Below are 16102 nucleotides of genomic sequence, written 5' to 3' on the forward strand. Positions count from 1 at the left end.
TTTGCCAGACACGCCGAGAAGAAGAGGAGAAGGGCGGGGAGAGGATCGAGAGGATAAGATGTCTAAGAATGAATTTGAGTGTTATACTCTTTTTTCCCTTGGTTGAGTTTTGTCCACTGAGTTTTCTCAGCGTAATATTTTTAACGAGACAATGCACACAATGACAAGATGACATGATCGAGCTCTTTTTTTCTTAACGAGGCATGAGTAGGTGTGTGAAATGTGTCAAGGGAGAGCGTTGTAATATAGGCTCATATATGGGATTGTATGTGTGGACACAACCTAAACTAAGCCCATAGAGGCATGGTCTTTAGGTCTATCAGTGGTATTAAGTTTAGCCCTATATTGCCAATCAAATGCAATAGGGGTCCCTCGACACATAAGGAGAGGAGGGTTCCCATATTATACACAATCAACAATAAAGTTGAGCAGTGTTGTACTACAAAACTGTTTAGAGTTGTTGAAAAAAAAATATTGGACAGTTTTTTATTAAAAATATTGGTTTTGAATAGGCCTCCATTGCTATATGGTGGATTAGTGATATGATCACACATGGCTTAGTTCGAGGGCACTCCAATCTAGCAGTGGCCATTTGCACAAGGCGTCATGGCCATTTTGCCTCTGTATGGATCTCAGAGTGTGAAGTGCCAACATATGCACCTCTATGCCTCATTTCTTCCGCAGCATGTCTAATCAACGTACCCAAAACACTAGCAGATCCTGTTTCAGGCTTTCAACTAATTTAGCTTACGGGCAATGCACATGCGCGCGCACCATGCAAGCACCAAAATTGGTGTAACGCAGGACAGGAACAACGACGTCGAAGACGCGGCGATCGGTGATGCTCCAGGGCAACGCGTGGCATCATCTCGGTGTTGGTCGACCGAGGGGCGCGGGGAGCACGTCGTGGCAGGGGTGACCGCAGAGGCACAGACCGTCGCTGAGCTCAGCGGCAGACTTGTTTTCATTTCACTGAACAAAACATATATCGTCGTTAACATCATGTTGAATCAGTAAGGCATCCCCGTGTCCTCGTGATCGATCTCGTCACGAAAAATGTTCGCACAGTTCGGCACCTCATCAATTCATATTGACCTCGGTATCACAAGGTTTTCTCCGTTGATTATAACTTGGCATGAATCTCGACACAGCGCCAGTTTTCAATAACGATACTTTTATATTACCACAAAGCATATCCGACACACAGAACTGGTAGATATGCAGGAAATGAAAAACTCAAGTAAATCTAACAGATAGGTAGAACATAAAAGTTTCTTCACTCAATAATAGTAGAAACGCCGAAAGACAAAAAAAAAAAAAATCACTCTAGGGATAAATATGATATAGTAAGACCTGTAGTGGTCTAGCCACACTAAATAACGTTCTAGCTGAAGTTGCTGTAAACCCCTAATACTGTAGTACCTAGGTATTACTACTGCTACTTATTCGGCAGATCTCCTTATGCCATGCATGCATCCAGCTCAAAAAATTATTCTGGTGACGACCGACGACGCCTGATCACATGATGGAGCAGCTGTTGGCGTTATCGTCGTTCAGGTAGGCCGTCACGTCGTCGGGCACGTTCTGGTACGGGTCGGACTCGCCCCACCCGCTTCCTGCGTATACCGGGTGGGAGTAGGTGACCTCCGTCGTCGGGGTGCTGTGTCGTGCCGGGGCCTCCTCCGGCGGCGGGGCGCCGTACCACACGTACGGCGGGTACGAGGGCATGGCGGAGTAGTCGGGGAACGGCGGGACGGGCTGGAGCGACGGCGGCTCGTGGATGCGGCGCGCCCCGGTCCAGGTGCTCGATTCCGCGTCGTCGTCGTCGTCGTCGTCATCGTCATCCGCCGGGCGGGGGCTCACGATGGTGACGCTCGTCCGCAGCCTGGACTCGAGCCGCTCCTTGAGCGCCTCCGCGTCGGGGTTGCCGGTCACCACCACCCGCCCGTTCTCGAGGAACAACACCTCGTTCACCCCTGCGGACGTACGCGCGCAGATCGCACGTGCGTGCATGCATGCATGGAGTAGTCAGATCGAGACGTACGTACGTACGTAAGCTACATGGCTAACGTAAATTAAGCATGCATGTACGTACCATCCATGTACTTGATGGACTTGCGGATCTTGTGGGCGGCGCTGTACATCTCCACGTCGATCGACAGGGTGACGGGCGCCATTGCCGTCGTCGCCGATGCTCGATCCGCTCGACGATACCTGGCTCTCTAAGCTCTGACGACGGACGCGGGGCGTTGGCTGCGGCTGCGATTGATGTGCATGTCATGGCGTGGTGGTGTGGTATTTATACACGGGGGAGGTGATCGTTGATGGGAACTTTCTTTTTTTTAAGGAAAAGAATCGGCAGGTATCCCTTCTTTGAAAGGAAATGTATAGTCGGAATCCATCGGCGGGGCTAGACTTTCCTCGATTAGGACATCCGACGGTCCGTCGAACTCTCGACGGATCTCTTCTTCCAGTAGATCGGCGTTTGTTTCCATCCTGGGAGCCGGGAATAATTGGTAAGGAAACAGGGTTCGTCTTTGTGGCGCCTTCTGAACTCCAATTTACCTCATTACCTTCTATTTTCTGCATTTGATTGTGGATTCGCAGTATCCGTGCTTTGCCGCTTTCCCTGGCGAGCCACCATTCTACAAAAGGAAATATTCGCTAACAGGATTATTTATTTATATTAAAGTTCGTATTGAAAGAGTATGGAGTATGTGAGAAAAAAAATAAAGTTATAGAATAATAAATAAATAAATATTAGATGAGAGATATTGACGGTGTGTCCACGTGGCTTAGTGGATTTGCCTATCCCCACCATTCTAGAAAAAAAATTACCCTACGTGTTGGGCTGGATGGATCGAGTCGGATGCATGTGGCCCAGTCCAACTGACGTGCCCATGGCCGTGTAGTATTTGGCCCGGATCAAACCATGTTAACAGGAAGGTACAAGTGCTGTCTAGAAAAAAGGTGTTGGTAAAGTTGCTTAGAGGACAATGAAATGTTGGCGTTTGGAGCACTAAAACACTCTGAAAATCGATGCTTGGTTCGATCCATCCAGCCCAACACGGGGGAGGTGATCGTTGATGGGAACTTTCTTTTTTTTAAGGAAAAGAATCGGCAGGTATCCCTTCTTTGAAAGGAAATGTATAATCGGAATCCATCGGCAGGGCTCGATGGAACGCTAGACTTTCCTCGATTAGGACATCCGACGGTCCGTCGAACTCTCGACGGATCTCTTCTTCCAGTAGATCGGCGTTTGTTTCCATCCTGAGCAGTGACGGATCTAGTATTTTTTCATAAGTAGACATTCAAATTTTTAAGACTATAAATTCAGTAAAAAAATATAAAATTTGATAAAAGACAATACAAATTCGGTAATTTAGTATAATATAGTAAATTCAACAATAAATCTCAAATTTATAAAACTGCAATATAAATAATCTAAACATAACATAAGGTCTTACATAAGTGGAAGATTATATCATTACGATACTATTCTAAATTCTTCACTTTGCGTTTTCTCATGGTCATGAAAGACTCGATTATGTCATCCTCACTTACATTAGAGAAGATATCTCTCTCGATATATGTGACTAAACAATTATTCAACAACTCATCACCCATTCTATTTCTTAACTTATCCTTCACTAAACTCAATGCCGAAAATACTCTTTCAACACTTGTCGTCGCCACCGATATGATCGATACCAATTTAAGAAGCAAATACACAAAGTCATAAATAATATGCTTATTCGTTTCAACAAGCCTAATAGAGAGCTCACCAAGATTGTTTAGACCTTTGAATCTATCATTTTTTCTCATGTCATCAATAAAGTTATCAAGTTGGAGTTCAAGTCTTATCAATTCCACACTTGAAAAATCCTTGGGATAAAACTTGGCAAGCCTAAGGACTTTATGTGCATCATAAGAATCAAAATAATTGAAGGGATTCAATGCTGACATGCAAATAAGCAACTCCATATTTACCTCATCAAACCGATTGTCAAGCTCTGGTCGGATTTGATCAATGACACCAATATACACTTCTGTTCTATAATGATCATCAATTGTATGAACCGGATAAAACTGTGGGGATCTTGCATGAGGCACATATCTACTATCCAAAGGAGGAATAGCAATGTCATGTTTAATGCAAAATAATGTAACCTTTCTTTCAAAGAATTCTTCCCACCTATGAGACCTCATTTGTTGCAGTCTTCCCTTCGCCAAAGAAACAAGTGACATTGCATTAACAATATCCTGGTCCCTCTTTTGCAAAGATTAAGACAACTCATTTGTGTATCCAAGAATGATAAGCATCAAGTGTGCATTGAAAACAAACTCAAATGACTCCAAAATATCAACCATAGCATGTATGTTCGGCCAATCATCCCTTTGTTTGGGATCCTTTCCAAGAGTTATAAGTACTTCTTGAATTGTAGAATACATATCAATAATATGCAAAATAGTTTTATAATGAGAACCCCACCGAGTGTCACCGGGCCTAGTTATCACCATCTCTTGATTTAATCCACTCCCACTGTCTATTTCACCCAACTCAAGTGCAATCTTAAGTTTTTGAGCTCTAACATCTCGAAGCATATCATGGCGCTTACAAGAAACTCCAATAATATTCAGCAAGCAAGAAACTTGTCCAAAGAAAGTGTCCCAACCAACATTTCCCTTGGCAACAGTAACAAGAACCAATTAAAATTTATGTGCAAAACAGTGGATGTAATAAGCAGAAGGAGACTCTTTCATGATCAATATTTTCAGCCCATTAATCTCTCCTTTCATGTTACTAGCCCCATCATATCCTTGCCCACGAATTTGAGTAAGAGTCAAGTGGTGACCAACAAGTAAAGACTAAATTGCTGCCTTAAGTGACAAAGAACTAGTATTGGCTACATGAACTACTCCAAGAAACCTCTCACACACCCTTCCAAGTTTATCAACATAATGCAAACAAAGAGCTAGTTATTCTTTATATGATATATCACTAGACTCATCAACTATAATTGCATAGTGATCATCACCAAGTTCTTCAATTATATGTCTAGTGGTTTCTCCGGCACAAAATTTAATAATTTACTTTTGTATCTTAGGGGAAGTCAAAATGCAATTTTTTGGAGCATTTTTCAGAACAACCTTATTAACCTCTTCATTATTTTCTGCAAGCTAGTCCAAAAGTTCAAGGAAGTTCCCTTTATTGCTAGATTCCTCACTTTTATCATGTCCACAGTATGGCAAACCTTGACGCAAAAGAAACCTCAAACATCTAAATGAATAGGTCAACCTAACCTTGTAGAGACTTAGATCATGTTGTGACACCTCCAGAATAACATCATCAATTGGTTTACCTTGCACAAATAAATCATATCTCTCTTGCGCAGCTTTGTGAGCACTATCTATACCTCCCACATGTTTGTCAAGTGCATCACTACCTATATTCCAATTTCTCCAACCACCCTTAACAAATTTACTGCCTCCTTTGCCAAATAAATAACATACCATGCAAAATGTTGCATCCTTCTCAATACTATATTCAAGCCAAGGATATTTATGGAACCAAATAATACTAAAGCGATGATCGTTACCGTATATGTTCCTGGTTGGGTAATCATGGGTATAAGGTTGGCATGGACCTTTTAGAATATATCCTCTCCGAACTGTATTTTGATCATTGGTATTATAGCTTGTAATAGGCACTCTTAAGCCAGGATCATGTTCGAGACGATCAATATCACAAATTGGAGGTGGTTCTTGTTCTTGATGTCGCTCTTCAGCTACAACCGGAATCGAAACATTATGTGGTTGTTCTTGAGATTGCTCTTTAGCCATAGCCGGAATCGGAGATGATTCTTGTTCTTGAGTTTGAGCATGTTTTTCAGTCACAATTTTCTTTTCCTTTGCTTCATGTTTCCGGAAAAGTGAAGCAATATCTCCATGCCTCTTCATCTCTGTAAAGCAACCATGATTGAAACCAATTATTCAGAAAAAGTGACAGTAGCTGTGAGACGCAATAGAAAAAAAAAGACGCTTACCGCTCCAGGCTCGACTTGGCCTCCGCCGCTGCCACGGTAGGCTCGTCAGACGATGCCAGGGACACGCGGACACGATCCTGCTCCTGCTAGTCTGCTACTGCAAGAAAAACCAAACAATGAGGTTCGATACGATCATACGAGAAAATGATGGAAGTGGGGCTACGGATGGACCGATGGTCGATGGACGTACTCATGTACTGACATACCAGGTGCAAGGTGCTGCCAGATGCCTTGCCGGATGGACCGATGGATAATGGATTGATGCTTTGATGGTCTGCAATTGCAAGGTGCTGCGGATGCCTTGCCGGATGAACCGATGGATAATGGATTGATGCCTTGATGGAAGTACCAGCTTACCATACCAGGGGAGCAACCAATTGGACCGATGGTCGATGGATCGACCCCTTTTGTTCTACCTTGCGCAGTTGCGCTATCAGCGATTTCGCCTTTTTTTTTGGGTTCGGTGATTGCGCTACAACCGAGGACGAGGAGGCGAGGAGACTCGGCAGCGGCGCGAGGAGGCGAGTCGTCGCGACGATCACCGAAACCAGTCGTGGGCTTTTTCAATTTTTTTACAACCGGGCTAAGTAATTACTAATCGGACTGGGCTGGACCAGGGTAGTCCTGGGCCTACCAGGACTACCCTGTGGGTCCTCCCCTGATCCTGAGAGCCGGGAATAATTGGTAAGGAAATGGGGTTCGTCTTCGTGGCGCCTTCTGAACTCCGGTTTACCTCATTACCTGCCATTTTCTGCATTCGATTGTGGATTCGCCGTATCCGTGCTTTGCCACTTTCCCTGGCGAGCCACCATTCAATCTCCACAAACGCTTAAACCCGAGACCACAGCAACCAAACGCACGCCAAACAAAGCAACCAGTGTTACCAACCTGAAGGACCAAGAAGAGCAGGTGGATCGGTCTGATCGGGAGGGAGTTGCGCTGGAGCAGCGAGAGCGACCAGTTCGCTAGAGGAAGCCAAGTCGCAAGGACTTTTGGCTGGAATGGCAGGTTTAGCTGGAGAGGATCGAGAGGACAAGATGTCTAAAAATGAATTCGAGTGTTATACTCTTTTTTCCCTTGGTTGAGTTTTGTCCATTGAGTTTTCTCAATGTAAGATTTTTAACGAGACAATACATGCAATGACAAAATAACATGAGCTCTTTTCTTCTTAACGAGGCATGAGTAGGCGTGTGAAATGTGTCAAGGGGGAGTGTTGTAATATAGGCTCATACATGGGATTATATGTGTGGACACAACCTAAACTAAGCCCATCGAGGCATGGTCTATTGCCAATCAAATGTAATAGGGGTCCTGTTGATAGTAAAAAATGGCATGGCTAGATTTTTTTATACACCGGATAGTCCGGTGACAAATGACGTGTCATCGCCGGATTATCCGGTTCTTATAGTTCGATTTCGGTCAGAAGACATGCTTTCTAGAAAAAATAGTCCGGTGAGGGGCTCATTGAACGCCAGACTATCCGGTGCTTATAGTTCGAATTTTGTGTAATAAAACATGCTCTCTATATAAAATAGTCCGGTGAATGATTCGGTTAAAACGCCGGAGTGTAGAAGGTCAATTTGTGCCCAAAACTTGCTCTCTGGAAGAAATGGTCCAATGGAGATTCTGGGGTATCACCGGACTATCCGGTGTGTAGAAGGTCAATTTGCATCGAAAACTTGCGCTCTGGAAAAAATGGTCTGGTAGAGATTCCGGGGTATCACCGGAGTATCCGGTGAGAAGAAGAAGGTTTTTAACCGAAAACATGTTCTTCGGTGAAAATTGTCCGATGAGGTCTTTGATGATCGCCAGATCATCCAGTGCGTTCAAAAGGAAAACTTTGCACAAAATTTGCTCTCTGCAAATATTGGTCCGGTAACATGCTCCGGTGAGTATAAACGTGATGTCGGAATATGCGATGTGTGCAAGACCGAGTCTTAGAGTTTCGACCAAGTGAACTCGCTAGATGGTCCGGTGTTCTGGAGTTTGTTTTCATCGGACCATCCGGTGTTCGGTCCGAAACCGAATCGAAGTGGAATCGTCGATTTGTTCAGATCTCTTTCACGATTTTGGTCGAACAAGGTGTGTTTAGAGTTGGAATAGAGTCCTACTTTGATTCCCTAGGGTCAAGACTATACCCCCCCCTTATAAATAGTCAAGGGGTGGAGGCCGATTGCATATCCATCAGTCAATCGCATATATTGCATCTACTTTTCGTTTTGCCTTTACTTTTCTACAAGTTAGGGTTAGTTGTTTGCTGCTACTTCGAATTTCTGTGGTTTGGGTGTTAGTTCTGTGTCAATTTGCTTGTAAATTGTCCGGCGGCGATCCCCAAGGTTGCCGGTCAAAACCTTTGCTTTTTTGCTTATAAACAAGTTGTGTGTCACTGCGAAAAGCGACAAGTATCCTTGATAGAAACCGTGTTGGCGAGGTGTTGCCCAATTCCGCGCCAACACAAATTGGCAACTCCGCTGGGGAACGACAGTTCTCCATCAACATCCACAACTAGGGTTTCGGCATCGACATCCCCTGCACCTTGCTGCGCTATGTCTAAGGAGGAGGGAGCCGAAATCAACATGGACAATATCATCTCGCCTACGTTTGAAGAGCTTCCTGAGGAGGATCGCCAAGCTATTGAAGCTCAAAAGCGGGAGGTTAAGAAGATGATGCTTGCATGCTATCAGAAAACACGTCAAGGTGTCATCAAGAAGGGCGATCCGATGTCAATCGTCCACGTCAAGCATGATGTAAAGACCGATGTAAGTGATTCTACTCATGATTTCAAAGAGCACATTGCTCATATGTTAGATCAGTCTGTTGGTGCTGCTATGTTCAATAATTCTGAAACATTGGTTAAGAGTCTAGATCATGTACTGTCTAGTCATGTTAGGGCTTTGTTTATTGAATTGCAAGATGAAAAGGGTAAAAAATAGCCCCAACTACATGATGCTAGCACCTCAAATTCCAACGATGGTAATCAATTTCAGCAAATACCATTAGTTTCATCGGGACAATTTGCAACACCTTTGCCTACACAACAAATATGCCGATGCAACGAACTCATAGCCGACCCAATGATGGTCCGGTTGGTATGGTAACGCCTCTGTTTAATACACTGAGTACTAGCAAGCCGGAGGTATCCTCATTTGTTTTTCTAGTTCCGACTACTTCATCTAGCATAACTAGTTCGGTTCAGTATGTGGCCAATAGCCGGTCTGCTGAAATTTCAGCAAGTATGCCATTAGTTCCGTACAACACCATGGTATATAGCACACCTCCTATACCCCAACAAGTACTGGCATACCCTATGGTATGTTGCCGGATACTTACTTCAATGTGACTTTACAAAATACTCTACATATGCAACACGTGACTTCACACTCTCATGATACGCCATAACAACAATCTTTTAGGCCACAACCACATGCTAATGCGTCATCCAATCGGCCTATGGCCGAAACACTTCCTGGGCTTGAAAGCATAAAAGAGCAAATGATTAATATTTTAAGGGAATATTTTGGGGTAGCGCTCAAAGGTAAATCACGTGTTTATCAAAAATCATACCCTGATTATTATGACACAATTTCATATCCATATGAGTTTAAGAACCCTGATTTTGTCAAGTTTAATGGGGAGGATGGTAGAACTACAATGGAGCATATAGGTCATTTTCTTGCACAATATGGTGAAGCCGGTAGTAGTGATGTTTTAAGATTGCATTTATTTCCTTTGTCACTTTTCAGCAATGGATTTACTTGGTTTACTTCACTTGCACCTATTCTCTATTCATACATGGGCACAACTTGAGCAAAAATTTCATGAGTATTTCTATACTGGAGACACGAAGTTGAGGTTAATTCATTTGACATCAGTTACACAAAAGTATAATGAGTCTATTTCTGAGTACATTGGGAGGTTTAGGGACAAAAAAATGATGTTTCAATATTTCGCTCTCCGATAGAGATTTAGCTGAGTTAGCTTTTGCCGGCTTGCATGCACATATCAAAGAGAGGTTAGAGGGGCAAGAATTTTCAGATGTGAATCAAGTTTTGGCGGGCTCTAGCTCAAGAAAGTCGTGCCAAAGAACATAGAAAGATTCAAAGGTTTAGTGAAAAACAAGGTGGATCGTCCGGGTGTTAATGTAGTTGAATATGAGGACGATTCGTCAGATGATGATAGCGTAGACATGTGTGTAGCCGAATAGACATGGAAGTCCAAATCTAATCCATCCATGTGCTCCGCATTGAAGCCGACTCGACAAAAGAATCGGCAAGAAGAGATGAAATTTACATTCAACGTCACTAAATGCTATAGAATATTTGATCCCTTGTTACAAGAAAAGCAAATTAGTTTGACTCCTAATCATGTTATTCCATCATTTGAGGAGATTAAGAAACATGCATATTGTAAATGGCATAATTCATATTCTCATGCTACTAATGATTGCAATGTTTTCCGTCGACAGATTCAATCAGCCATTAATGAAGGACGATTGAAGTTTGCTAAAAATTATAAGATAAAGCTAGATGATGATCCATTCTCCGTCAATATGATGAACTTTGAAGGCAAGAATGCTTGGTTCGGCCATCTCAAGCTGAATCAACTAAAGGCAAGAGTGTGATCATTGGTGATAATAAATATAAGGTCAAAAATGATCAAACTTAAAAGTCCTAGACAAGACTAATCTTCGGCGTTCGACAGACTATCTCATCCTAGACAAGACCGATTTGATCCCAAAAATTAGTCAAATGATAGGAAGGATAGGAGACATGTTAAGAATGTCTATCATGTGAAGAACATGAGTGTTTCTAATGAGAAATTAGATATGGAACTGAAAGAAAAACAACCGGTTGTTGATGAAAGTAAAGTGCAAAAGCAATCGGCTAATGACAGATCAAGTGGCAGCAACAAAGGGAAAGTTGTAGGAGTGGTTGGTACTGATCTTGAGCTTAAGGAGGCACCACCTACAGTAGTACAACAGCCTATGGCACCAAATGTTCAAGAAGCCACTTCTAGTTCAAAGCCGATCACTAGTTCAAACGATCGGAAGGTTGAAAAGGAGAAGTCCTTGCTGCCCGAGACTAAGCCGCAGTCACAGTGGTGTCCTAGGGGTCTCTCATATTCCCAAAAGAGGAGGTTACAAAGGTTACGAAAACAAGAATTGGGAGAAGCACAAGTTGAAAAGGTGAGAGATCAAGTATTCAATGAAATCAAGCCGATAGTGCCTATTCGGCAAGAATGGAGAGTAAAGCAAGTCCTAGAGCCTATTGTGACATCTAGTGATGATGAAGATGATACGCTAGGAGACTCTCCAATTCTTAGGGATGGCACTCCGCCGCATGATAATATGGATATCAATATGGTTTTTGTTTTGCCTTCGGAGTTTCGGGCTATTGATGAGGAGGTTGCTCAACTAAATTTTGGTCCGAAGGAAGCTATATTTGAAAAGCCCAAAGAATCGAGCCAACATTTGATACTATTGTATGTCAAGGGGCATATTGATGGAAGGATAATTTTGAGAATGCTAGTGGATGGTGGAGGCACCGTGAATCTAATGCCATATTCAGTTTCTAAGAAGCTAGAAAAAGAAGACAAAGAGCTCATGAAGACAAACTTGATGCTTAATGGCTTCACCGGCGAGCCTACGGAGGCAAAAGGCGTAATTTCCATGGAGCTCACCGTTGGGAGCAAGATGGTCCCTACGGCCTTCTTCGTCGCCGAAGTGCAAGGTAACTACAATGTTTTATTAGGCCGTGATTGGATTCATGCAAATCGTTGTGTGGCTTCTAGTTTGCATCAATTCTTGATTCAATGGGTAGATGATGAAATAGAGGTTGTACATGCAGATACATCATCTTTTGTTGCTTTGGCCGATGCTTCAGTAGATTGGCAACATGGGAATATACAGTGTCTCTCTAGTCAAGACCTTTCGGGGTATGATTTTCTTAGTGTTACTAGAGATGGTTTGGTACCCGTGTCTGTATAGCCGATTTCTTCATATCGGCTTAGCAATATAATGTTATATATATAAAAACAAATTAATTTAGAATGGTTGCAACATCGTGTGGAGCAATATCGGTCTAAAAAGAACGATATTTGTGAGACTATTGATGATTTTGATGAGATAAAAAAGCTAGGACAAGGTTTTTCGTCGGCTGATCCATTAGAAGAGGTAAATATAGGGGATGGTATTGTTCCTAGGACGACATTTGTGAATAAAAACATGCATGATGTTCACAAAGGTGAAATGATTGCATTACTCAAAGAATATATCGATCAAAGAATATATTGATTGTTTTGCTTGGGAGTATCATGAGATGCCGGGACTTAGCCGTGAGCTTGTAGAGCATCGGCTTCCCATAAAGTTGGGTTTTATACCTCAGAAATAACCGGCTAGAAAGTTTAATCCTAACATGTATGGGCGAATCAAAGAAGAAATAAGCCGGTTGCTCGCTGCAGGGTTTATTCATCCTTGTAGATATGCTGAATGGATATCTAGTATTATCCCGGTTGAGAAGAAAAATAGTGATAAGTTGAGGGTATGCATTGATTTTAGATATTTAAATAAAGCTACTCCTAAAGATGAATATCCTATGCCCATCGCCGATATGTTGATTAATGATGCTTCAGGTCATAGAGTTATTAGTTTTTTGGATGGTAATGCGGGCTATAATCAAATTTTCATGGCCGAAGAAGATATGTCTAAAACGGCTTTCTGTTGCCCGGATTTTGTTGGTTTATTTGAATGGGTTGTTATGACATTTGGTTTAAAGAATACCGGTGCTACTTATGAATTTGATCTTTTATGATTTGCTTGGTGTTATCTTGAAGATTTATATCGATGATATTGTTATCAAATCGGATGCTATGGATAGTCATTTAGCCGATTTGCGTTTAGCTTGAAAGGATGCATTGGTATGGTTTAAAGATGAACCCACTTAAGTGTGTTTTTGGTGTATCGGCGGGTAAATTCTTAGATTTCATAATACATGAAAGAGGCATAGAGATAGATCCTAACAAAATAGCAGCTATAGATAAGTTGGGAGCGCCACAATCAAAGAGAGATATCCAATATGTTGCTACACAAGAGACGGTAATAGGTGATTTTCTTACACAAGAAAGCAAAGGGAAATAATATGCGATCACTTATTTAAGCCGGCGTCTCTTGGATACGGAAATAAGGTATGCGTTTATTGAAAATTATGTTTATCTTTATACTATGCATGCACCAAGTTGAGACAATATTTGCTTTCTAGTACTTGTGTGATTGCATGCCAAACCGATGTTATTAAGTACATGTTGCAAAAACCGATTTTGAGTGGTAGAATCGGAAAGTGGGCCTATGCTTGGATTGAATATGATTTGGCTTATGAACCGTTAAGATCTATGAAAAGCCAAATCGTTGCTGATTTTATTGTTGATCATCGTATTGATAGTGATGCATTGGTTAGTTTGATTAGTATATGTCCATGGAAATTATACTTTGATGGCTCGGCTTGTAGAGAAGGTCAAGGTGTTGGCATTATTTTAATTTCCCCTAGAGGTGTTATTTTTGGAACATCGGTTCGTTTAGAATACTTTTGTACCAACAATCAAGCCGAGTACGAAGCTCTTTTGTTGGGTTTGCAAATTTTAAAGTCCATGGGCATGACACATGTAGAAGTGTTTGGTGATTCATTATTAGTGGTGCAGCAAGTTTCTAGAGTTTATCAATGCTTTGATGGGTCACTAAATAGCTATTTGGATAGATGCTTAGATGTCATAGTAAGTTTTGATGATTTCACTATCGTTCACATATTTAGAGAAGAGAATATGAAGGCAAATGATTTAGCGCAGCAAGCATCTGGTTATCGAGTGAATAGAGGGATGTTCTTTGTGTTAGAAAAACCGTTGTTAGCTTGTGCTAGTGTTCTTTTGGCCAAAAACAGGAAGAAGGTTTGTTTTTGCTCAAAAAAATCAGATTTGCATATGTCTAGTGATTGGAGCAAAGTAAAACTACTATGGGTGAAGTACATGAAGGTATTTGTTGAACACATCAGTCGGCTCACAAAATGGTATGGTTGTTAAGGAGAGCTAGATTTTATTAGCCGACTATATTTGATGATCACTCTAGATATTACCAAGGATGTGGAGCATGTCAAAAGTTTGGTGATGTACAGTTAGCTCCTGCTTCTATGTTGAATTCTATCATCAAACCATGACCGTTTCAAGGATGGAATTTGGATTTCATCGGCCAAATTCATCCTTCATCTTCTAAAGGTCATCGCTTTGTTTTGGGTTGCTACGGATTACTTCACAAAGTGGACCGAAGTCGTTCCCTTGAAGAATATGACACACAAAGAGGTAATCAAGTTTATTTTAGAACATATTATTCATAGATTCGGTATTCTCAAACTTTAACCATAGATCAAGGTTCTTCTTTTATTTCTCATCAAGTGCATGAGTTTTCCGAATCACTTAGGATTAAGCTTCTCAATTCCTCACCATATTATACTCAGGCTAATAGACAAGCCGAGTTTAGCAATAAATTTTTGATTAAGCTTATAAAGAAGAAGATAGAAGAACATCCAAAAAGGTGGCATGAGGTTTTGAGTGAAGCATTGTGGGCTCATCGTATATCTAGGCATAGAGCTATTAAGGGTACTCCTTATGAGTTAGTGTATGGACAAGATGCCGTTTTGCCCGTTGAGGTAAATCTTGGCGCATTGAGAGTGGTATGACAAAATGACTTATCAGCCGTTGATTATTATAATGCAATGATAGATAATGTAGATAACCTCAATGATGAAAAGCTTAAAGCTTTGAGAGAAATTAAAAAGGATAAGTTGAGAGTAGCTAAAGCCTACAATAAGAAATTAAAGGCAAAATCATTTGAAATAGGGGATTTAGTTTGGAAGACGATTTACCTATTGGGTCTATAGATAATAAATTCGGGAAGAGGTCTCCTAGTTGGGAAGGTCCTTTTAAAGTTGTAGGAATTGTACCTGGGAATTCATACATGCTGCAATATATACAAGAAGACAAGATGCCTCGCGCTATCATTGGGAAATACTTGAAGAAATATTATCCGAGCGTTTGGCAAGATGCTTGCAAAGGTAACTTATACATGGCCGATGTAATTTACTATTGTCCTAAGATATATCACTGTACATGGCCGGTGTGAATATTATCACCCTTAGAACATGCACATATGGTCGACATGTTATTTGTATCGCCCTAAGTCATAGCTTAGAGTAGAAGATGAGGTATTCATGATTATCCTGTGTAAAATATTTTTCGGTGCGCAAGCTTTACCAAAAAATAGGGGGCAGGTGTTGATAGCAAAAAATGGCACAGCCAGATTTTTTTTATACACAGGACAGTCTGGTGATTAATGTCGTGTCATCGTCGGACTTTCCGGTGCTTATAGTTCAATTTCGGCCAGAAGACACGCTTTCTGGAAAAAATAGTCTGGTGAGAGGCTCATTGAACGCCAGACTATCCGGTGTTTATAGTTCAAATTTGGTGTAGTAAAATATGCTCTTTGTATAAAATAGTCTGGTGAAAATGCCTGACTATTCGGTGTGTAGAAGGTTAATTTGCGTTGAAAACTTGCTCTCTCGAAGAAATGGTCTGGTGAAGATTCCGAGGTATCACCGGACTATCCGGTAAGTAGAAGGTCAATTTGCGCCGAAAACTTGCTCTCTGGAAAAAATGGTCCGGTGGAGATTCCGGGGTATCACCAGACTATCAAGTGAGAAGAAGAAGGTTTTTATCCAAAAACATGTTCTCTGGTGAAAATTGTTCGGTGATGTCTTTGATGATCGCCGGATCATCAGGTGCATTCAAAAGCAAAACTTTGCAAAAAAATTGCTCTCTGCAAATATTGGTCCGGTGACATGCTCCGGTGAGTATAAATGTGACATCGGAATATCCGGTGTGTGTAAGACCGAGTCTTAGAGTTTCGGCCGAGTGAACTCATCGGATGGTCCAGTGTTCTGGAGTTTGTTTTCACCGGACCATCCGGTGTTCAGTCCAAAATCGAATCGAAGTGGATTCGTGGATTTGTTCGGATC

The 16102-nt window shown here is 41.7% G+C and overlaps 1 protein-coding gene across 1 annotated transcript; it reads right to left on the reverse strand.

Annotated features, from left to right (window-relative positions):
* Positions 1–1518: 1518 nt before the first annotated feature.
* LOC133907150 (uncharacterized) lies at positions 1519–2177 on the reverse strand. Its single transcript, XM_062349189.1, has 2 exons — positions 2096–2177; positions 1519–1976 (listed from the first exon to the last, which is right to left on the reverse strand). Exons 1-2 carry the CDS (start codon positions 2175–2177, stop codon positions 1519–1521), a joined length of 540 nt encoding a protein of 179 aa, XP_062205173.1.
* Between the last annotated feature and the right edge of the window lie 13925 nt (positions 2178–16102).

This window comes from Phragmites australis, chromosome 24 (genome assembly GCF_958298935.1).
Source record: "Phragmites australis chromosome 24, lpPhrAust1.1, whole genome shotgun sequence".
Classification (NCBI taxonomy): domain Eukaryota; kingdom Viridiplantae; phylum Streptophyta; class Magnoliopsida; order Poales; family Poaceae; genus Phragmites; species Phragmites australis.